The sequence below is a fragment of the Hyperolius riggenbachi genome, chromosome 7 (genome assembly GCF_040937935.1).
Source record: "Hyperolius riggenbachi isolate aHypRig1 chromosome 7, aHypRig1.pri, whole genome shotgun sequence".
Classification (NCBI taxonomy): Eukaryota; Metazoa; Chordata; class Amphibia; order Anura; family Hyperoliidae; genus Hyperolius; species Hyperolius riggenbachi.
In genome coordinates, this window is record NC_090652.1 from 161,614,036 (window position 1) to 161,637,421 (window position 23,386).

Genomic DNA, 23,386 nt, shown 5'->3' on the forward strand with positions numbered 1-23,386 from the left:
CGCAACTGTCGCTAGTCCGCGTGAGTATGCGCACTAGCTACAGCAACCTCTCGCCAGAACACGGAGCTTCCGGTGGCGGGGGAGGAACGTCGGCGACAGCTTCCGTCGCACAGCTGATCTCTCTTCTGCGTGTGTACGCGGAGAATCCTGGCGACGAGCTGTCGCCGGCCTGTCGCGCACACGCTTACGTGTGCTGGCGACAGGCCACAAATGTAGCCCGTGAGTATGGGCCATAACACTTGCTTCCTTGACTTCACTGTACCACAGTGCTCCTGGGAGGCAGACCATGGAATGTTAACCTAGGCAAAGTCTGCATAATGGAATCTCCAGTAATGAAATGTATGGTTTTCTGGCAGAAGAATGTTGCTAGTATATACTATGAGGTGGAAGCATGCATACTTAGCATGTAGATGTTAGATCCACTTTTAATTAATTTACATTAAAGCGGAATATAACCCTGCATTTCAACTTTGCTCTAAAACATTATTTACAGCATATTATATGCAACCAGCATTTTTTTTTACTAGACCAGCATTGGAAGGGTTAAACACAGAGGTTTAAAGTTCCGTGGAGAGATATGCAGAAGTTCAGATAGATACATTTATCTAAATAGAATGTAACAAGTGATAAATGTTACACACTCTTTGGCTGTCCTCCAGCTCCTTCTCAGTCAGAGAGAGTGAGTCACATGCCACACTTAGATACATTTAACAAAATGTATCTATGTCAGCTTCGGATGCGTCTCCAGTTCTGTCCAGGAACTTTAACCTCCTTGCCGGTTCAAATCCCTCCGGCAAGGAGGCAGCGCAGGAGGGTTTTTTTTTTTTTTTTTTTTTTTTTAAATCATGTAGCGAGCCTAGGGCTCGCTACATGATAGCCGCTGAGCGGCGGCATCCCCCCACCCACTCCGATCGCCTTCGGCGATCAGAGTAAGCAGGAAATCCCGTTCAGAACGGGATTTCCTGCAGGGCTTCCCCGGTCGCCATGGCGATGGGGCGGGATGACGTCACCGACGTCATGGACGTCGGGACGTCATAGGGAATCCCGATCCGCCCCTCAACGCTGCCTGGCACTGATTGGCCAGGCAGAGCATGGGTCTGGGGCGGAGCGACTCGGCGCGGCGGATTGCGGCGGATCGGCGGCGATCGGAAGTTACAAGCAGCTAGCAAAGTGCTAGCTGCTTGTAACAAAAAAAAATTATGCAAATCGGCCCAGCGGGGCCTGAGAAATCCTCCTGCGCAGGTTACCCCGAACTGAGTTCGGGATAACCGGCAAGGAGGTTAAAGCACTGTGAAACCCTTCCAATGCTGGTCTAGTAAAAAAAAAATGCTGGTTGCATATAATATACTGTAAATAATGTTTTAGAGCAAAGTTGAAATGCAGGGTTGTATTCCGCTTTAAAGAGACACTGAAGCGAAAAAAAATATATGATATAATGAATTGGTTGTGTACTATGAATAATTACTAGAAGATTAGCAGCAAAGAAAATATTCTCATATTTTTATTTTCAGGTATATAGTGTTTTTTCTAACATTGCATTATTCTATAATATGTGCAGATTACACAACACTCAGCATTCAAAATGAGTCTTTCAGAGCAGTCTAGGAAGTAATGAACTCTCCTCTAGCAGAGGAAAAGTAAACAGTTCAATTACAGTTGAGATAATAAAAGTCAGATAACAGCCCTCTCCACCACTAAGTTAGTCAAGAGCTTAATAGCTTTTTTGCATAGAGATAACAACTGGAGTTTCTCAACTCTTCCTGTACTGGAAACAATTAGACTATTGTATCTGATCTTAATGTTTTTTTTCTTAGCTGTACTACACATACAAATCATAATATCATCATTTTTTTTTCGCTTCAGTGTCTCTTTAAATGAAATGAACACAATAAATATGTTTAACTTGGGAAGCAACCAGTCGGTTTAAGAAGTTTCTCATTTCTACTACATATACTGTACATACTGCACTCATTTGTAATACATATGTACTACACTTGCACCTTGTTCTAGCTACAATGGGTCCCTGGGGCAAAAGTAACTTGAGGGTTCCCCCTGAAACCCCCCTTCCACAGGGCCGGATTACCGACCAGGCAACAAAAGCAGTCGCTTGGGGCCCCATTCAGAGTCAAAGGGGCCCCATCAGCACATAAACCAGCCCTTGCCATCCTGTCAGCGGTGGCTGGATGGTATAATGGTTAAAGGGACTCTGAGCAGTGCAGTAACTATGGAAAGATTCATATCATTTTAAAGCTCTCTTTCTCCTCTTTCCAATGATATATAAACAGCTGCTCTATGCCTTTTAGTTTTCGATATTTTCGCGATCTAAATCGCGGCCACAGGACGACTTTTCTCCAAAGTCAGAGGTGGCTGGATGGTATAATGGTTAAAGGGACTCTGAGCAGTGCAGTAACTATGGAAAGATGCATATCATTTTAAAGCTCTTTTTCTCCTCTTTCCAATGATATATAAACGGCTGCTCTATGCCTTTTAGTTTTCGATATTTTCGCGATCGAAATCACGACCACAGGACGACTTTTCTCCAAAGTTGGCAGCTCGATTCAGCACAATGCAATGGAATATAAGGAACCCAGGGGGATATAATTACAAACATCATGCTGGTAGGTGTGAGGATGTAATGAATTAGTTGTGGGTATGCTTAAAGGCATATCCACAGGCACTGCTTGGAGTCCCTTTAAGGGCTCTGCCGCTGACACAGGAGACCAGGGTTCGAATCTCAGCTCTGCCTGTTCAGTAAGCCAGCACCTATTCAGTAGGAGACCGTAGGCAAGTCTCTCTAACACTGCTACTGCCTATAGGGCGCGTCCTAGTGGCTGCAGCTCTGGCGCTTTGAGTCCACCAGGAGAAAAGCGCGATATAAATGTTATTTGTCTCGTCTTGTCAAATGATGCCGTGCGCTGCTGATTGTCTTCAGAGCCAGGCTCTCCTCCTAGGTCCCCCTCCTGCTACTGTGTGCTCTGCCGCTGCCCACTCCACCCTCCCTTCCCACAGAGAACCACAGCTGCAGCAAGAATGATAGCAGCAGATGGCAAACGCTCACTCACCTATCCATGATCCAAGCAATAGAGATCCCGTCATCTGAAACCCATCTTTCTCTTCTACAGTGTAGCCGCTCGCTCTGAACTTCCTGATTCTCAGATCAGACAGGAAGTAGGAAGTAGTAATAGTAGTAGTAACAGAACGGCAGCACTCTAGAGGAGACAGATGGGCTCCGGATGACGGGACCTCTATTGCTTGGATCGCAATAGGTGAATGTGATTCATCTGGTGCTGTCATTCTCCCCCACTGCGGCTGCCTTCTCTGCTGGACTATCGTATTCACTGGGATGGAGGCTGCATGGTGGCTGTCTAGTTTGGGAGGAAATTGGTTGTTCGGTGGTGGGAGTGGTTATGTAATTCTGTCTGGGGAACGGCTTCCGGTTTGGCGGGGTCCAGAGCTTTCTGCTATTGCCAGGCTGGAGATGCAGGGGGAAAGTGCTGCTGCTGTGATATCTGGCACCCTCTTCACAGGGGTGCCCCAGCCCCTGAGTGCAAATGTCCCAGCCATTCATCTCTCACTCTGCATTTTGCCGTTGCTATTCCCTGCATTGTGCACCCACAGAGGAAAGCGTGCTGTTGCCCATAGCAACCAGTAGCTCGGCTGCCCGGTGTGTGCGGCATATTGCTGTTCAGCTGCATCTTCTGATTCTATTACGACATGATGGGGACATGATGGGGGGGCCCAAATCAGTTACTTTGCTTAGGGCCCCATTTAGCCTTAATCCGGCTCTGCCCTTCCAACCAAATCACCCCAGGGCCCCTGAGCCAGCTGCCAGGCCCGATCCAGTAACCCCCTCCCCCCCACCGGTCAAAGAATTTCATTAGATATCCATCATATGTCACCTAACAAGCATTTTTGCGGTTCCTATTGTTCACCTCCTCTTTTTTTCTATATAGAGAAAACACACAGCATCCCTGCTCTCATGGGTCACCATAACTGGAGGGGAGGGAACACACTCCTTGGGAGCCCCCCACAGGCTCTGGGGCCTAATTTCCCCTTTTTCCTCTATGGAAGTGCCGGCCTTGCTTTCACCTGTCTAAGGTAGAAACACTTTGATTTTGTATTTAGAATAACAAGATCAAAGGGCTTGTTAAAAAGTTTAAACCAATAACAAATATAGTGAAAATAATTTACACATGCGGTATAAATCATGAATAGATTCTGTTTAAATTCTAAGACATAATTGCCATGAAATTCACTGTTCACAGCCAGCTGGGGATTGCCCCTATAATTGGGTGGCCAAAGATCAAATCCCACATCACATTCATAGCTATTATTTTTAATATAAGCTAAAACATTAGCTATAATCCACTAATCAAACAGAATCCAATATAAAATTACGAGAATGATGTAACAATAAACTAACAAAAACTAACTGCATCAGTTGAAAGGAGGTCTTGATTTTTATCCTGAAGAAAGAACAATAGAATAAAGAAGAAAAAGGGGAAGAGAGAAAAGAGAAAGTAAGTTGGAAAAACACAGAGGGGTTGTCTGACAGGGGGTCATAGGTCTAAGTCTCAGGAGGAAGTGGGTACATTTCGTAGATAGAAAAATGACTGCAGAAAGGTTAGAATATCTGGCAGTTGCAAATGCTATCTGTGTCCATATTTTTTTTTTTTAATTTTTTTATCTGTGTCCATATTGAGGAGGTTTCTTCTCGCTTCTTGGGCTAGACACAGGTGTCTCCTGAAACATAAAGTGAGGGAACATGTTCCAAACTTTCCACTTTAAATTAAATTTTTAAGTAAAAACAACATATAATGTTTTTGCTGTAAGTAATGTGTAAATTTGCATTTTTACAGATATCAACACAGGTGGCCAAAATGCCTCCATCTGCCTTTCTTCCCAAACCTCCCAATCACGATGGACCACTAAACATAGAAATTCCCAATTTTTCACCTAAACCTTCCCTTGAATGGCTCAAGAAAAATGGGTTAAAAGGTAATTTGTTATTAATTCATATTAACTGTTATAACATCATTCAAGTACTGTATATGGCTGCATTGTATAATACGTAATTTGTTTTTAATTCATATTAACTGTTATAACATCATTCAAGTATATGGCTGTATTGTATAATACAGTATATACCATTACTCCTCATTGTTTATGAATTCATGTTTAGTACCACAAGACTTAGTTTCATGTTTATAATGCATCTCTGTCCTCATGCTTAGATTGGGAGGAAGAGTAGAGGTCTTCCATGGGGGGGAGGGAGGGGTAGACGTCAGGGGTGGGCCTCTGCATTGGGAGTGTCAGGCTGCACATTATCAGGGGCTAACCATCACCTCACCATTAGGCTCCCTGCACACTGCAAATCCGTTTTCTGACTCCGTTTCCGATTCCGATTTGCAATTCCGATTTTCCCTGAATGCAATCAACAGAAAAACGGAGTAAAAAACGCAGCATGCAGTAACGATTAAAAGTCTGAGTGGGAATCAGAATCGGATGTAAAAATCGAAACGCATGCAGTGTGCAGGGAGCCTTAAGCATTTGCATTCATTAGTGACAGCTATCCTTATATATGGTGTCTTGCTTTGATATCTGGTGGCTTGTGCATTGCAGTTCATCAGATATCTAGCAGCAAGTGTTAGTTTTAAAAGTTTTTAAAAGTACATTTTTTTTTCTCTAGTGTGCTTGCAACAGGCAGGTAATTAGCTAGGGGGAGTGATTAGCTGTAACACAGGTGATATATTAAACAGGAAGTGTAGGCCAAAGCCCTAATCTTGGTGGAGGGCTGTTTTACTTCACTTCACTGCTGGGAATTGTGAGCTCTGATTATATTATATTGCTGTTGTTTGTAAATTTGTTTTTTGCTGCTTTGATATCCGGTGGTTTGTGCATTGCAGTTCATCAGATATATAGCAGCAAGTGTTAGTTTTAAAAGTTTTTAAAAGTACATTTTTTTTCCTCTAGTGTGCTTGCAACAGGCAGGGAATTAGCTAGGGGGAGGGATTAACTGTAACAGGAGGTATTTGGTCAGCTTCAGGACTCAGTACTGAGCTTGCTCAGTCTGTGGCTTGCTCACTGAGTGGCTTTGACACAAGTGGCATAGGCGTTAAAAACAGGCGTTACAACACAGGCACAAAGAGAGAGGTGAGAGAAAGCAGGTAAGGACTTTAAAAAAAAAAAAAAAACTTCAAACAATATTGCGTTTTTTTGCATTGGTTAGAATGTGCTAACACGTTGTGGTGTAGTCTTTAAGTTTTGAGGACTCCACCCCAGCTTCACTCACTCCCCCTCCTCCACCCCAACTTCACGCACTCCCCCTCCTCCCCTCCCCCTCCTCCACCCCAACTTTACTCGCTCCCCCTCGTCCACCCCAACTTCACTCACTCCCCCTCTTCCACCCCTCCCCCTATTCCACCCCAGCTGTACTCACTCCCGAACTTCACTCACTCTCCCGTTTCAACTTTTACCGCCACAGTTTACTTTAAATAAAATGTCCCCACACAATAGTCATCATGTTGGACTATGCTGTACAGTGTACATCCTGTGAAATGTATGCATGCCTTGATCAGCGGATTGAGGGTGTTTACTGTTGCCCTGGATGTGTGCGTGTTGCTCAGTTAGAGGCGGAAGTCGCAGAGCTAAATAAGCATCTCGCAACACTGAGACGCATACACAACATGGAGATGAGCTTGGATCTCACGATCCAGACACTGGATGGAACCGGTGAAGATGAGGTGGGTGGGGTAAAGCCGGAGCAAGAAGCAGAGGTAGCCGCTAGTTGGGTCACAGTTAGAAGGGGTAGGGGAAAAAGTGGCAGGGAGGCTGGTCCCGAGTTGTCCCTCACTAATAAGTATGCTTGTTTGCGTAATATTGGGGAGGATGATTCTGGAGTAGCAATGCTGCAGCAGGATGTGCGCCTTAGCAACCAAGGGGCAGACTGCTGTAACGAGAAAGGGAATAGGAGTGCAGCTAAGGCTAGACAGGTACTGGTGGTAGGGGATTCAATTATTAGGAGCACAGATAGGGTAATCTGTCGAAGAAACCGTGAATGCCGTACAGTCTGTTTCCTCCCGGGTGCTCGGGTTCGGCATGTAGCAGAAAGAATTGACAGATTATTGGGTGGTGCTGGGGAAGACCCAGCTGTCATGGTACACATTGGCACCAATGACAAAGTTAGTTGGAGATGGAAGGTCCTCAAAAATGATTTTCAGGTACTTGGAGATAAACTTAAAGCAAGGACCTCCAAGGTGGTGTTCTCTGAAATACTGCCAGTGCCACGTGCTACATCTGAGAGACAGAGGGAGCTTAGGGAGTTAAATAAGTGGCTGAGAAATTGGTGTAGGAAGGAAGGGTTTAGGTTTCTGGAGAACTGGGCAGACGTTACAGTCGGCTACAGGTTCTACAGCAGGGATGGGCTGCACCTTAATGGGGAGGGTGCAGCTGCATTGAGGGAGAAGATGGCTAAAATGTTGGAGGAGATTTTAAACTAGGATCTGGGGGGAGGCGGGAGGATAAAGTCTCAATATGTAGAAAAGATAAGATAAAAAGACAGTGGGAGCCTAACATTATGGGGGGTGGAGAGGGGGGTGGGGACAGTGTAAAGATTAAGGAGGTTGGTAAAACTTCAAGCAGCCCATACCATGTAAACAAAATTGGTAAATGTGGTGGTAAAAATTTTAAGTGCATGGTAACCAATGCTCAGAGCCTTGCAAATAAAATAGACGAACTAGAGTTCATTCTGAATGACAAAGGCTATGACATTGTGGGGATAACCAAGACATGGATGGATGAAAGCCATGACTGGATAGCTAATTTAAAAAGGATACAATGTGTTTAGGAGGGATAGAACAGGGAAAAAAGGTGGAGGGGTTTGTCTCTTTGTTAAGAATTCTTTTACAGCTGTCCTCAATGATGAGATATAGAAGATTGCGAAGATGTGGAGTCCGTTTGGGTAAATATTCATGGTGGAAATAAAAGTTGCCAATTGCTTATTGGGGTATGCTACAGGCCACCTCTTATTAATGAAGCTGCAGAACTGCGATTACTACAGCAGATTGAAAAAGCTGCAAGTAAAAATGAGGTCATAATTATGGGCGACTTCAACTTTCCAGACATTGACTGGGGTATTGAGGCTACCCATTCTGGTAAAAGCAGCAGATTTCTGGCATCACTAAAGGACAGTTACCTGACTCAAATGGTAATGGAACCAACTAGGGGGAATGTGTTACTGGATCTGATCATTTCTAATAGACCAGATAATGTATCAGATGTGCAGGTTCAAGAACATTTGGGAAATAGTGATCACAACATGATAACGTTTGATCTGGTGACTGATAGGCCACGGGGCAGCGGGACCACTAAAACTATGAATTTTAGAAAAGCAAAGTTCAATCAAATTAGGCAGGCACTAAGTTTGGTGAACTGGGATAATGTACTACAAGGGGAGGACACTGAAGGGAAATGACAAGCTTTTACACTTATTCTCAATCAATATTGTAGTATGTATATCCCATATGGAAACAAAATGTCTAGGAATAAAAAAAGGCCTCTATGGATGAATAGAAAGGTTAGGGATAAAATGAAGAGGAAAAGGAATGCCTATAAGGCCCTAAAACAGGAGGGGACCGAGGCTGCACTAAGCAATTATAAGGAGTGCAATACAAATTGTAAAAAAGAAATTAGGCTGGCAAAGATCGAAGCTGAAAATCAAATCGCTAGGGATATCAAATCTAACCCAAAAAAGTTTTACAAGTACATCAACTCTAAAAAAAGAAAGGTTGACTGTATAGGACTCCTAAAGGATGAGGGTGGGAACTCAATGGTGGATGACCAAGGTAAGGCAGAGTTATTAAATGCTTTCTTTGCTTCTGTCTTCACAAAAGAAACAGCACTGTTACAGATTACAGAGGCAGACGAGTCTCAATCTTCTAACTGTAATATTAAATACTTAACGCAGGAAGAAGTGAAGGCAAGACTAAATAAATTAAAAATAGACAAGGCACCTGGCCCGGATGGCATGCATCCTCGGGTCCTAAGGGAATTAAGTTGTTATAGCTAAACCCCTTTATCTTATCTTTTGTGACTCTCTTGCAACTGGCAGAGTCCCAGTGGATTGCCGTACAGCCCACGTTTTCCCATTATTTAAGAAGGGTAAAAAATCAGATCCAGGAAATTATAGACCTGTAAGCTTAACATCAGTTGTATGCAAACTATTTGAGGGGTTACTAAGAGATACTATACATGACTTCATAGTAGAAAATAATCTTATTTCTCAGCATCAACATGGGTTTACTAAAGACAGGTCCTGTTTGACTAACATGCTCAGCTTTTATGAGGTAGTGAATGCTAATATGGATATTGGGATTGCTGTAGATGTGATATACTTGGACTTTGCAAAGGCCTTCAACACTGTTCCCCACAGAAGTCTGGTGCAAAAGTTGAGGATGCAAGGACTGGGGAAGAGTTTGTGTGCATGGATAGGGAACTGGATCGTACTCAAAATGGGAGACTGTTAGCAGTGGGGTCCCACAGGGGTCTGTACTGGGTCCAGTGCTCTTCAATTTATTTATTAATGACCTAATAGATGCAGTAGTGAGCAATGTTGCTATTTTTGCAGATGATACAAAATTCTGCAGAATCATCAACTCTCAGGAAGATAGTGTCATATTGCAACAGGATCTGGATAGGATGGCTATATGGGCACATACATGGCAGGTGAAATTCAATGTTGACAAATGTAAAGTCATGCACTTTGGTCGTACCAATGGTCTAGCACCATACAAAATAAATGGGATACAGTTGGGGACATCAAACTTGGAGAAGGACTCATCGACAACAAGTTAAATAATCGTACTCAATGCCAAGCCGCTGCAGCTAAAGCTAACAAAATTTTGGGATGCATTAAAAGGGAAATAAAAACTCGAGATGCTAGCATAATATTGCCCCTGTTTAACTCTCTAGTAAGGCCACATCTGGAATATGGGATTCAGTTCTGGGCACCACATTACAAAAAAAATATTGCACTTTTAGAGCAGGTGCAGAGACGAGCTACAAAATTGATACGTGGGATGGAAGGTCTCGCTTACCAAGAAAGGTTAGATAAACTGGGTTTATTTAGTTTAGAGAAAAGACGCCTTAGAGGAGATCTAATCAACATGTATAAATACATCAGAGGGCAATATAATAGCTTGGCGGATGAGCTTTTTGTCCCTAGGCCTTCTCAAAGGACTAGAGGACATGATCTGCGCATGGAGGAAAAACGGTTTAGCCATTTATTTAGGAAAGGGTTCTTTACAGTTACATAGTTACATAGTTATTTTGGTTGAAAAAAGACATACGTCCATCGAGTTCAACCAGTATAAAGTACAACACCAGCCTGCTCCCTCACATATCCCTGTTGATCCAGAGGAAGGCGAAAAAACCCTTACAAGGCATGGTCCAATTAGCCCCTAAAGGGAAAAATTCCTTCCCGACTCCAGATGGCAATCAGATAAAATCCCTGGATCAACATCATTAGGCATTACCTAGTAATTGTAGCCATGGATGTCTTTCAACTCAAGGAAAGCATCTAAGCCCCCTTTAAAGAGTGTAAGAGTGATTAAGATGTGGAATGCATTGCCACAGGAAGTCGTTATGGCAAACTCTATACCTGCATTTAAAGGGGGCTTAGATGCTTTCCTTGCGTTGAAAGACATCCATGGCTACAATTACTAGGTAATGCCTAATGATGTTGATCCAGGGATTTTATCTGATTGCCATCTGGAGTCGGGAAGGAATTTTTCCCTTTTGGGGCTAATTGGACCATGCCGTGTAAGGGTTTTTTCGCCTTCCTCTGGATCAACAGGGATATGTGAGGGAGCAGGCTGGTGTTGTGCTTTGTACTGGTTGAACTCGATGGACGTATGTCTTTTTTCAACCAAAATAACTATGTAACTATGTGTCTGGGCGATAGGTAATCCCTGCACTACACATCCCAGTTTTTTAATGGCAACTAGTCAGGACCAAGTTCATCACTCCCATTTATTCTTCTTTTCTTCTTCCAATGTTTCCTTATTGGGCAATACATACTTTTGCACTATTTTATTTTCTTTTTTTTTTTTACTGTTCTACTCAAGCTATGATTGCACCATGGCTGGAATAACCTGCTCATTGTTGGCAATTACAAGTATGATTCTATGACTGCCCTACATTGCTGAATATCTAAAGCTTTGATCCTCAAGCAAATGATTATCAGTTTAACAATCATTCCAAACGTATCCTTCTTCATTATTATCTAACCATACTCATTGATTAGTAAGTAAAGACACTTTAATCAAAAATTGGGTGATAGTACACCCACTAAGGACTCTGATTGCTGCCTTTTGTGATTCTCCTTATTATATTTTTATTCCTACCATACCTCTTACATTATGGCCCTAATTCATGACAATGTTACCAGCGCTAATGCCGGGGAGCACCCCCAATTAACCTAACATTACCAGGGTAACGCACGCATTGATACGGTAACACGCAATATGCCACATAGCAATGTGTGCGTTATCCATGTAATGCGTGTGAAGCTGTCTGTTAGGTTAACGGGTGGTGCCCCCCCCCCCCCCCAGCTTTAGCACTGTTAAAATTGGTGTGCACTTCCTGCACACTGCAAGCTTACCATAGTTTCAGGGACCATTAGTCTAAATTATGTATAATACAACTTTAGCTTCTTACATTGTTGTTTCAATTTTTACACCTTATTTACGATCAATAATGTGTCTAATGGTGTAAGAATGCTTCCATAGTTGTTGAAAATATGAATATTCTAGAATGTTTGTTAGTTTTGTCACTTTGTGGTCAGCACTGATTTTATGCATTACTAGGAAGGGAGTTAAGGCCCTTTCACATAACAAATAACAGCTTCAAAATAAATACAGTTACAGAGGCGCCAGGTGTTACCCGGACCAAATTCTGTGTGTACTCCAATTATCTATTACCTGAGGAAGCGGGTGTAGTCCTGCGAAACGCGTTGCAAATAAAAATCCCTAGAGTGTACCAATAACTTTGTTTTGCTTTGAATACACAGTTTCCTGTGTCTGCTTGCAGGAGGTAAGTTTTGCCACCTAAGCACTTTTATAGTTTTTAGCATATGATTTTATTCTTATGGCGCCTCTGTTCTCCTTTACGTTATAATTAATAGTAGCCGTCAGAACCACTACTAGATTGCACAAGATTACTCTCCTCCAGTATGCAGAATGGATACATGAAATAAAACAAAACAAAATTGCCCTGCTTAATATACTCACCTTCTTCATGTACTTCCCAACATTGACAGGTAGCTCAGTGCCTTTATCCAATACATTTTGCCCTAACTGACCACTTCAGACTCGGTTATTGTGTGACCATTCATAGAAACTCTGCAGCTCAAATTTCCAGCGAATAGCAAGTTCACTTTATTGGGTTAGTGGTTGGAAGTAGTGACAGCTAAAGATAAACCATGGAATTTCAGATTCTGGGTCAGAATTTGCTGGTTTTCCTTGGAATCCAGAAAGTACAAGAAATTCAATAACAGTTTGAAGCCGGTTCAGCCTACAGTGTTGTTCACCTTATGCATCCGAGCAACTTTCACCTCCCATTCATTCACCAATAACTTTATCACTAATTATCACAATTAATTGATCCATATCTTGTTTTTTCCACCACCAATTAGGCTTTCTTTGGGTGGTACATTTTGCTAAGAATTATTTTTTTCCAAATCTGTTTCAACAGGAAGATTAAAAAAAATTGAGAAAATGCATTATTTCTCAGATTTTGGCCATTATATTTTAAAATTAATACATGCTACCATAATTAACCACTTTACCCCCGCGCGTACGTATTTCTCCGCCCCTTTTTCCATCCTTTAAAAACCAGGGACGGAGAAACACGTACTTTCCGCGTTCCCGACGCTGTCCGCGCTCCCGCTCGTAAACACGCCGCCCGCCGCTAGTAAAACCGCCGCCGCCCGCTCGCCCGGAGATCAATGAACGGGAAAATCCATTCCCGTTCGTTGATCTAAGCCCCACAATGACCCGCTGCTCTCCTATGGGCAGCGCGATCATTGTGAGAAGAAACTCACGTGTCCAGCCTCCTTATTCTTCCTCCAAGCTTCCGGAAGGAGGCTTGGAGGTCGCAATAAAGCAAAAAGTTACTGTGGCCATCTTGTGGCCAAATAGTAAACTACACCCTACACATTTTTCACATACAAATAAATGACTTTTACACAAAAAATTAACTCATTACCTCCCACACTCCCCATTTTTTTTTTTTTTGTAATTAAAAAAAAATTAAAAAATTTACAATTAAAAAAAATACATAATTAGTTACCTTAGGGACTGAACTTTTTAAATATTTAAGTCAAGAGGGTATAACACTGTTACTTTATAAACTATGGGCTTGTAATTAGGGATGGACGCAAAACTGAAAAAAATGCACCTTTATTTCCAAATGAAATATTGGCGCCAAACATTGTGATAGGGACATAATTTAAACGGTTTTATAACCGGGACAAAAGGGCACATAAATTTCATGGGTTTTAATTACAGTAGCATGCATTATTTAAAAACTATAATGGCCGAAAACTGAAAAATATTTTTTTTTTTCCCCACATTTTTCCTATTTTCCCATTAAAACACATTTAGAAAAAAATAATTCTTGGCATAATGTCCCACCTAAAGAAAGCCTAATTGGTGGCGGAAAAAACAAGATATAGTTCATTTCATTGCGATAAGTAATGATAGTTATAGACGAATGAATGGAAGGAGCGCTGAAAGGTGAAAATTGCTCTGGTGGTCAGGGGGTAAAACCCCTCAGTGGTGAAGTGGTTAAAACCCATGTATTTTATTTGCCCATTTGTCCCGGTTATTACACCGTTTAAATTATGTCCCTATCACAATTTATGGCGCCGATATTTTATTTAGAAATAAAGGTGCATTTTTTCAATTTGCTGCCATCACTATTTACAAGCTTATAATTTAAAAAAATATAATAATATACTCTCTTGACATGCATATTTAAAAAGTTCAGACCCTTAGGTAACTATTTATGTTGGGTTTTTTTTTAATTGTAATTTTTTTTAATTTTTTTTTTTTTTGAAAAATGTATTTGGGTAATTTTTGGTGTGGGAGGTAAACGTCTAATTTTAAATTTAATGTAATGTAAAAATGTAATAAAAAATGTATGTGGGTGCAGTTTACTATTTGGCCACAAGATGGCCACAGTCAAAAAAGTCCTGGAGGCGTACGATCACGTTTCCAGAAGCTAGAAAGAGGACGGGGGAACTTTTTTTTGCAGAAAAATAAGAGACCATCGATTTTTCTGCGGGGTACTTAGATCGGTGAATGGGAACTATATTCCCATTTACTGATCGGGGGGCTAACAGCAGGCGGCAGGATCGCGCGCCTCAGGCAGCAGGAGCTGCACAGTCTATCTGGACGGAAATATCCGTCCAGATAGACTTAAAGAGAACCTGAGGTGGATTTGAAGAATATTATCTGCATACAGAGGCTGGATCTGCCTATACAGCCCAGCCTCTGTTGCTATCCCAAACCCCCCTAAGCTCCCCCTGCACTCTGCAATCACTCATAAATCACAGCCACGCTGCTGACAAACAGCTTGTCAGAGCTGGCTGTGTTTATCTCTATAGTGTCAGTCTGCTGCTCTCCCCGCCTCCTGCAGAACTCCAGTCCCCGCCTGCATTCCTTCCCTCCCTGCTGATTGGAGGGAAGGGACGGGGGCAGGGACCGGAGCTATGCAGGAGGCGGGAGAGCAGCTGAGACTGACACTACAGATGTAAACACAGCCTCACAGCACGGCTGTGATTTATGAGGGATTGCAGAGTGCAGGGGGACCTTAGGGGGGTTTGGGATAGCAACAGAGGCTGGGCTGTATAGGCAGATCCAGCCTCTGTATGCAGATAACATTCTTTAAACACACCTCGGGTTCTCTTTAAGTGGTTAATGAAAGTCTAAGGTGCTAATTTTTTAGTTAATTGCAAGGCTCTCAAACATGGTATCATTATGTTTGCTAGGGTATGTAAGTTATGGCCACGAATGTGAATGTGTTAAAATAAAAAAAAACACCTTGCTGGTTTTGGGAAAATTTGCCAGGAAAACACATTTTTAAACCCATAGCAGGGTCAGATTCCAGCAGTTTCTGGCTCATTGCAAATCCCCCAATAGGCTATCCCGACCAAGTTTGCTAGGTATGTCGTGGTCACCTCCAGTGTTGCCAACCTTTAAAAAAAAATTTTACTGACAAAGATCTAAAAATTTACTGACAAAGGAATTTTTTTACTGACACAAACCCTGCGGCGCACATAGTGCGCCGCGCCAAAAAATGGGCGTGGCCATGTAATAGAACATGGGCGTGGTCATGGGTGGAGCCATATATACATGAACTTAGCATTGGTGTAAGTGGGCATGTTAAGCAAAAAGTTTGCTGTAGCCCCCCTTTCCTACAAAAAATGATGCCCACAAGAAACACTCGCCAGGAGCATTGTGCGCTCGCGTGGTTCCCAATAGAATTCTACTGCGCCGTGTGCACACGCAGAACGCTCCTGGGTGCACAATCAATGAGGCCCACAAATGCCAAGTCTGGGCATGTGCAGTAGCTGCAACTAGAGCTCAAGTCGCAGCGCTTTTAGAGCAGGCAACAAGTAAGCGACCCAGGGGACAATGAGGGACCTGAAAGACTACAGTGTGCTGGAAGAAGCCCCAGGTAAGTAAAACATCACCTTTTTGGTGCCAATTCAGTGGTACTTTAATGCAGATTACATTTCTTTCCACTATCTGAACCTGTGGCTTCTTCCTGGCCCCTGTAATCTGGTCTGGTCTATTCTCCAGCAGTCAGCTCTGGTAAAGGACTACTGCACATGCGCAGCCCTGGCCGTGCACCTCCTTGGTGACCATCTGGTCTTGGCTATTCTCCAGCTGTCAGCTCCGTTAAAAGGACTACTGCACATGCGCAGCCCTGGCCATGCACCTCCTTGGTGTCCATCTGGTCTGGTCTATTCTCCAGCAGTCAGCTCTGGTAAAGGACTACTGCACATGCGCAGCCCTGGCCGTGCACCTCCTTGGTGTCCATCTGGTCTGGTCTATTCTCCAGCAGTAAGCTCCGGTAAAGGACTACTGCACATGCGCAGCCCTGGCCGTGCTCCTCCTCGGTTGCGTTTGTGGCTATTCTGTGCCTTAGTAGTTACAAGCTTTAAAGGAGTTATTTCGCGAAAAAAATAGGCAGTTAAAAAATGTGACAGATGACAGGTTTTGAGCCAGTCCATCTTTTTAAGGGGGATTCTCAGGGCTTTCTTTGTTTTCAACAGCATTTCCTGAACAACAGTTGCAAAATGTAACTGACATAATAGTGTGCAAGTGATTAGGGAGGCCGGCTGATATCTTGCTATTTTGGCAGTTAAACTGCTGTTCAGGAAATGCTGTTGAAAACAAAGAAAGCCCTGAGAATCCCCCTTAAAAAGATGGACTGGCCCAAAACCTGTCATCTGTCACATTTTCTACCTGCCTACTTTTTTCACGAAAGAACCCCTTTAACTAACTTTGCAGGTGCAGTACACAGCTCACCACAGGAATGTGACCAAGAAGACACATGGCTAGGGCCACGCATGTACTGTAGTACCCGACTACTGGTGCTGACAGTGGTTATTGACAGAACGGCTCGGGAGAACACAGAGCGGCTTACAGGAGGAAACCCCAGGTTAGTATATATGCTTGCATGTGCGCCATCTCAGCAGGCACCAGTGAAAGGAAACTTAAAGGGAATCTTAAGTCAAATAATAAAAAAAAGATTTTAGCTTACCTGGGGCTTCTTCCAGCCCCCTGGAATTCCATGCCCACAACGTCCTCCTGATACCCTCCGGTCAGCGGTGGCGACCCCACTGCGCATGTGCGGCCCCGAGCTGCACGCACCCTAGTTGCATTCCTGTGGCAGGTAATGTTCTGCGCATATTCAGTACACGTAACTCACTACTGCGCAGAACACTCCCAGCGCTGGGAGTGAAACCAGTGTGCGTGGGGCTCAGGGACGCGAATGCGCAGTAGCCACTGGCTGGCTGCGACAGGCCAGCTTTGTGAAGGGTCGCCACAGCTGGCCAGAGAGTATCAGGAGGATGTTAAGTGTTCCTTGATCCATCTTCCTACCACGGGAACACAGAGCGGCGCACGACAGGCATGAACGAGAAATCGTGGGTTGCAAGCAAAATCACAACAAAAGTCACATTGTGGGTATGTGCCTTTAGGGTTAATAGAAATTTAAGGATACCAAAGGGAAAAACAGGTAGCAGGCATATACTGTTACCTGTCCTGATGCCCGTCGCTCTCCCCATTCACTTCTCAGCCCCTCATAACTCACCTAAAAGGCCCTGGGATCCTCATCTGGTCTGCTGGGTTGAACTTGACTGCATAGTGTGCTGTAGGACGCCAGCAGCTTGACCATCGCCTGCGCAGTCGAGTTTGACCCAGCCAACCAGAAGAGGATCCCAGGGTCTTTCAAATGAGTTACCGGGAGGAAGGGGGGGGAGATGGGCTGAGAGGAGAACGAAAGGGGGGCTGTTAGCAGTAGGCATCAGCACAAGTAACAGTATATGCCTGCCCCCCCCCCCCCCCCAAACGTTTTGACCTCTAGTATCCTAAAGGAGAGGGGAAAAAAAGCTGCAGGAGGGGAGCTGACTTAAAGGAGTTGTCAGGCATATTTGAATAAAATAAACGCTACTTACCGGGAGCTTCCTCCAGCCCCAAGCTCCCAGGACCTCCCTCGCCGCAGCTCTGCCCGCAGCCGTTTGCCGGAGCTCCGACCCGGTCCCCGGCGATGACGTCTGAGCGACCTGGAGGTCGCCCTGTACTGCGCCTGCGCGATTGGCGCTGTCAATCACCGCCACGTGGGCCGGAGCGGACTGCGCAGGTGGTAGTAGTTCTGTGCCTGCGCAGTCCGCTCCGGCCCACATGGCGGTGATTGACAGCGCCGATCACGCAGGCGCAGTCGCCAGGGACCGTGTCGGAGCTCCGGCAAACGGCTGCGAGCAGAGCTGCAGCGAGGGAGGTCCTGGGAGCTTGGGGCTGGAGGAAGCCCCCGGTAAGTAGCATTTGTTTTATTCAAATATGCCTGACAACTCCTTTAACCAGCTGTCCCAGGCTATGGCTGGAGCATCTATGCCCATAAAAAGGCTCCCTTCCCCCCCCCCCCCCATGATTCCTGTCTGCAGTCTCCCTGTAGACCAGAGGGTTAATTAGGACAGTGAATGTAGCAAAAGAAAACCAGGGGGGAGAGACTCTCATGAAGAGACTGTTCCTGCCTGTCCCCAGGGAGAGAGAACTGCTTTCAGCAAGTGGGACAAGGCAGCCAGCAACTACAGACAACTGGAGAGGAGTGTACAGAATCATTCAGCACAAACCTTTCTGTGCTGGGACTGTGGGACGCTGCTCTGGCTGTGGCTGACACTCCTGATGCTGGATGGCTGGCTGCACTGCAAACACGAGCTCTGACCTGTCTCCCTGTCTCATGTTCCTCCTTTGCTTTGCTTGTGAGTGAGAGAGAGGCGGAGGCGGACCCAAAGCCTGACTGACAGAAAGGATAAAGGAGGCTGAGAGGGACCAAGGCTGGAATCTGGGCTGCGATTGGCTGGCTGTACAGAGAGAGGAGACTGACTGTAATATCTGTCTGCTCTGTCTCTGCTGTGAGGCAAGGACTCCCTGGCTGGAAGCCCCGCCCCCCGCGGCTGGAAGCCCTGCCCCCGCCTGTGTATTTTTACGAACAGCAGCAACACAGCTACGGATTTCACGGGCAGGGAAAATTGATACATTTTTTACTGACAATCCGTAAATTCACGGACAGTTGGCAACACTGGTCACCTCTGGGAACATTTTAACATAAAACTTTTTATTAAAAACTTTTTTTTTTTTGAGGATTTGGTGGGAAAAGTGTTTTAGAACAGACTGTGGGTTCAGATTTCTGTGATTTTGGCCTAATTAATTTCCCCTTGCTTCGATCTGTAAGAGTTGTTTTCCCAAGTCAGCTGGTGAAATGTTAACATTTAAAATGACAGTGCACATTTCCTTTACTTCTGAAAAAATGAACAGCATGGACTCCTACCCAAGTGCTGTTAACATAACGTGGGGCTCCAGCCCTAAGGTTATGGACAAGAAAGTACTTTTCCTCACCTCTGGTGCTCAAGAGACATCAGTAGAAGCTTCAAAGATGCTTTTGCTAGGGCTGCTCTCTGATCTGTAACGTAGTCCCCGACTTACGAACGCCCGCCGATCCGCTGCGACGACGTCATGCAGCCGGGGACTACTTCTGCTGCCATCCCTTAAGCAGAGTAGGAGCAGCAGAAGCCATATCAGGGGCATCTCACCTGTTCCATGATGGTGTAAGGTCCCATCATGCTGCCCGGAAGCTGCGCGGCCTGTCCTCTCTCCATTCACCGTCCCCCCGATGGCTTCTCATGCGTCGCGTAATGACGCATCAGGAGGAGCCGCCACTAGGGGGCTTCTCCTGATTGCGTCATTATGCGATGCATGAGAAGCCGCCGAGGGGACAGTGAATGGAGAGAGGACGGTCCGCGCAGCTTCCGGGCAGCACAATGGGACCTTACACCACCATGGAACAGGTGAGATGTCCCTGATATGGCTTCCGTTGCACCTACTCTGCTTAAAGAATGGGGGCAAAGGTGGCACATGGGAGACACAAGGAGGCATATGGGAGACACAAGGTGGCATATGGGAGACACAAGGAGGCACATGGGAGACACAAGATGGCACATGTGAGACACACAAGGAGGCACAAGGGAGACGCAAGGAGGCACAAGGGAGACACAATGGAGGCCAGAGATGAGACAGAGGGGGACACTGGAGGCACAAAGCATAGAAATGGCACAGTGTCCAGACTTAAGAACGGATTCAGGTTAAGAACGAATCTCGTTCGTTAATTGAGGACTACCTGGTACTGAAGATTCAGAAAATACATCATGCAACTACAAAACCCCTTCTAACAACAAGCCCCAGCATCAGGTTCGAATTGCAGTTTGCTGATAGTCCCAAAATGGATTAGTGAAACTTACAGACATTACATGCTTCTACATATGTACAAGGAAAGTTATGCATTCACTCAAACAAAATTATTGCAAAAGTGTAGATAATTATTGACTTACCCTCATACATCCCTGTGTACTTTGTGTGATTGACAGCATGTTATGTACAATAATTATTTTCTTGTTTGCTTGCTTCTTGCTTGCTCTTCTTGCTTTCAGCCAAGAAACTAAGCCTGTACCAAATTTTAGCTCCAAATGCATATTCTCCAATAGAGGAATTTGTACCTATACTCCAGAAAACCGTCTCTTCTACACTTCATGAGGTGAGCTATCTTATTTCACTTTTTTGAAATACAGCCAGATAACAGTACCTACAATGAACATCACTTAGTAATGTTTGCAAGTTCCTGTTGTAAGCCTTAAATTGGTGTGTTTGAGTTGGAAATCCTTGGATATCAAATGTACTTTCTACATGAGGTTATTGACTTTCACAAACTATTTTACTGCTAAGATGTTTTCACATCTAGCCCCAGCACTTTCACCAAACAGTTTGGTGGTTGGTAGAAGATACAAAGGCATTTTCAACATTTGTCCCCTAAAATATTCTTCAAATAATGTTTTGGCAACCAGTTCTTGAAAAAAAAGCTGTACAGATGTATACTGTGGAGAGGAAAGACACATCTTGCTGCTAGAAGGGAGGCTAGCAATGTTGGGGTCTCCTCTCATTTTCAGCTGAGACCGTCATGAAGGTTCATGTCAATAGAAGAAAGTCTTAAAGTGTGTATGGTACATACACTTAAAACTAAAGGTACTTTAGTTTTAAGTCTGGAATATAGCACTGTAAATGCACAGAGATGTGTGTTAATTTTGCAACTTTCTGACATGGCGTGTTTATTCACATGCTAATTATAAGTAGTATGGCAGTTTTCAGTAAGTATATACCATATATTACCATTGGCCCTTATTCAACTGACCTTTTCTCCCAAGTGTTTTACTAGGAGATAATTTTTCATCTTTTTTTTTTTTAAATAACTTTTCTGCACTCTACAATTGAAAAAGTACCAAAAAGTAGATGGGAAAAGTATTGTCAAAATTTGTTTTTTTTCTTACTTTCTGTTTTCCTTAAAGGCATTGTATTGATAAGGTGTGAAATTATCACCCAGTAGAAAATTTAGGATAAAAAATACACTGACCAAGGGCCATTGCCTCTAAAACCAAACCAGTAAGGTTTAGAAGAACAGCTGTTATACCTGAGTCATTACCAACTTCTCCCACCAACTAGAAGCAGCAAATGGACTTTAACACATTCCAACAGAGCTTCCAGTAATGCCAACAAGTAATTGTTAGTGCTAGCAATTGGTAGCGGCAGCTTGTTGGTATGGGTAAGGACTAGTTGCTGCAATTTCTTACCAGTGACTCAGTCACTTGTGTGACATGGCCCTGAGGATTTTTAGTTTAAAAGATCTTAAAGTGACCACTAATTAGACAATTTTTTTTTGTACAATCTTACCCCTTGTAATTTGTGGGACTAACTAAAATATGCATTAAAAGGTGGCCATTTACCACACACTTTATTTTAATTTATTATTAATTCAAAAATTACAATGCATTTTTCTGATTGATTGTAACATTCCATAAATCTGTCCAATGTACCACACACTTGTGTTCAGTTTTTCCCCAATTATAGAAAAATAATGATTGCTAACTCTGAAATAATTGCTTGGGTCTCCACATTAAGAAATTGACAATCTACCCTACACCATTAAATTTTCATAAAAAATGAGCAGAAAAATCCACCACTCCCAAACATGAAAAAATTGGAAACTCGATCAGATTTCTCGAACAAATTAAAAAAAACGTAAGATTTTTCTGAAAAAGCAATGTTTTTTTTGAACTGCTGTAAATTGGATCATTTAGAGTATTGTGTGTGGCCACCTTAAAGTATATTTACTCATTTTACCCTTCTACTACATAGATTTGGTAAGATTGGACAAAAAAGAATGTATAATTATTGTGCACCTTTAAAGTGTACCAGAGGCAGCATATGTCTCAGGCTTTGGACACTTAGGCATGTAATCACATACCTCTGTGTCCTTTCTGCTCTATTGTAGCCCCCCCTGGCTGCTGTACCCCCCCCTTCCCGCCCCCCCCGAATTAGCTTGCTAAGGAAAGGGGCTTTCTTTTCAGGAGAGGGACACCTTCAGCATGCCCTCTCAGGCGTTCAGAATGCTCCTTCCACGCCGCTTTGTGCCCTGGCCTGCTTCACCCCGCCCCTTCTCTGCCACTCCCCACCACTCTTTGCTGCTTCCCATCCTCTCTGTGCTCTGCAAGGAGAGCACGTTCTTGAGCTGCAGCTTTGTGACCCCACAGCCAATTTTTTATCATAACTACTTGATTAAAGGCTGCAGCAGTTTTTTTTTTTTAAGTTTTCACACTGGCGATTCTTTTTCGACCAAAGAAATCTGACACATTTTTCCACTTCAATAGTAATAAAAATCCAACCAATATACATACACTTATGATTGATTTTTCCGAAAATATTAATTTGTTTTTATAATCTGATTTTCATAATACATCCGATTAGATTTTTATAGAAAAAAATCGATTGTTTTTTCCAATTGAAAAGAAAAATAATTTTTGATTTTGTATACAATCGCTTGTTTTTATAGAAAAAGAGAAAATTGAACAATTTGATTGTACCATGTATGGGCTCCTTTAGACTGGGATTTGGAAGCCAATGAAATCCTTTCAAACCCAATCAACCAATTAGTGACTGATTTTAATATAAGACTAACTTTTCTGAATATAACTTAATGAATAAATTGCTTATTTTTTTTTACAATTTAACTTTTTAATTTATTTAGTCAGTGTTTGTCCATTGTAAAATCTTTCCCCACCCTGATTTACATTCCAGTGGCGTAACAACAGGGGCTGCAGCCTGCAGGGGGGAAGGGGCACTCTAGGGCCCGCTTAGGGCAATTTTGGGGGCAGGAGGGACCGCAGCATGAAGGGAGAGCATTGGCCCCCACATCGGTAGGGAGGGGGGCAACTCCCACCCCTCACCTCGGGCTCTCCCCTCAGTACACTCCACTCATGCATTAATAGGTGGCAGCAGCGGCGGGCAGGAACACAGGCATACCTCTGTGTTCCACCGCTGAGCTCTGATCTCTAAGTGCAACACGTTACTATCTGTTTATCAGGAAGTAGCATGTGGCACTTAGAGATCGGACCTCAGCGGTGGAACACAAAGGTATGCCTGTGTTCCTGCTGCCGCCGCTGCTGCCACCTATTAATGCAGGAGGGGAACGCGCTGAAAGGAGAGCCCGAGGT

At 43.8% G+C, this 23,386-nt stretch overlaps 1 protein-coding gene across 2 annotated transcripts in view; it reads left to right on the plus strand.

Annotated features, from left to right (window-relative positions):
* VWA3A (von Willebrand factor A domain containing 3A) overlaps positions 1–23,386 on the plus strand; it is a 172,044-nt gene that overhangs the window by 68,928 nt on the left and 79,730 nt on the right. For both annotated transcript variants that reach the window (XM_068244821.1, XM_068244822.1), the window contains exons 13-14: positions 4,860–4,998; positions 20,276–20,379. In XM_068244821.1, coding sequence (XP_068100922.1) covers positions 4,860–4,998; positions 20,276–20,379 — 243 coding nt within the window. The remainder of the gene's footprint in view (positions 1–4,859; positions 4,999–20,275; positions 20,380–23,386) is intronic.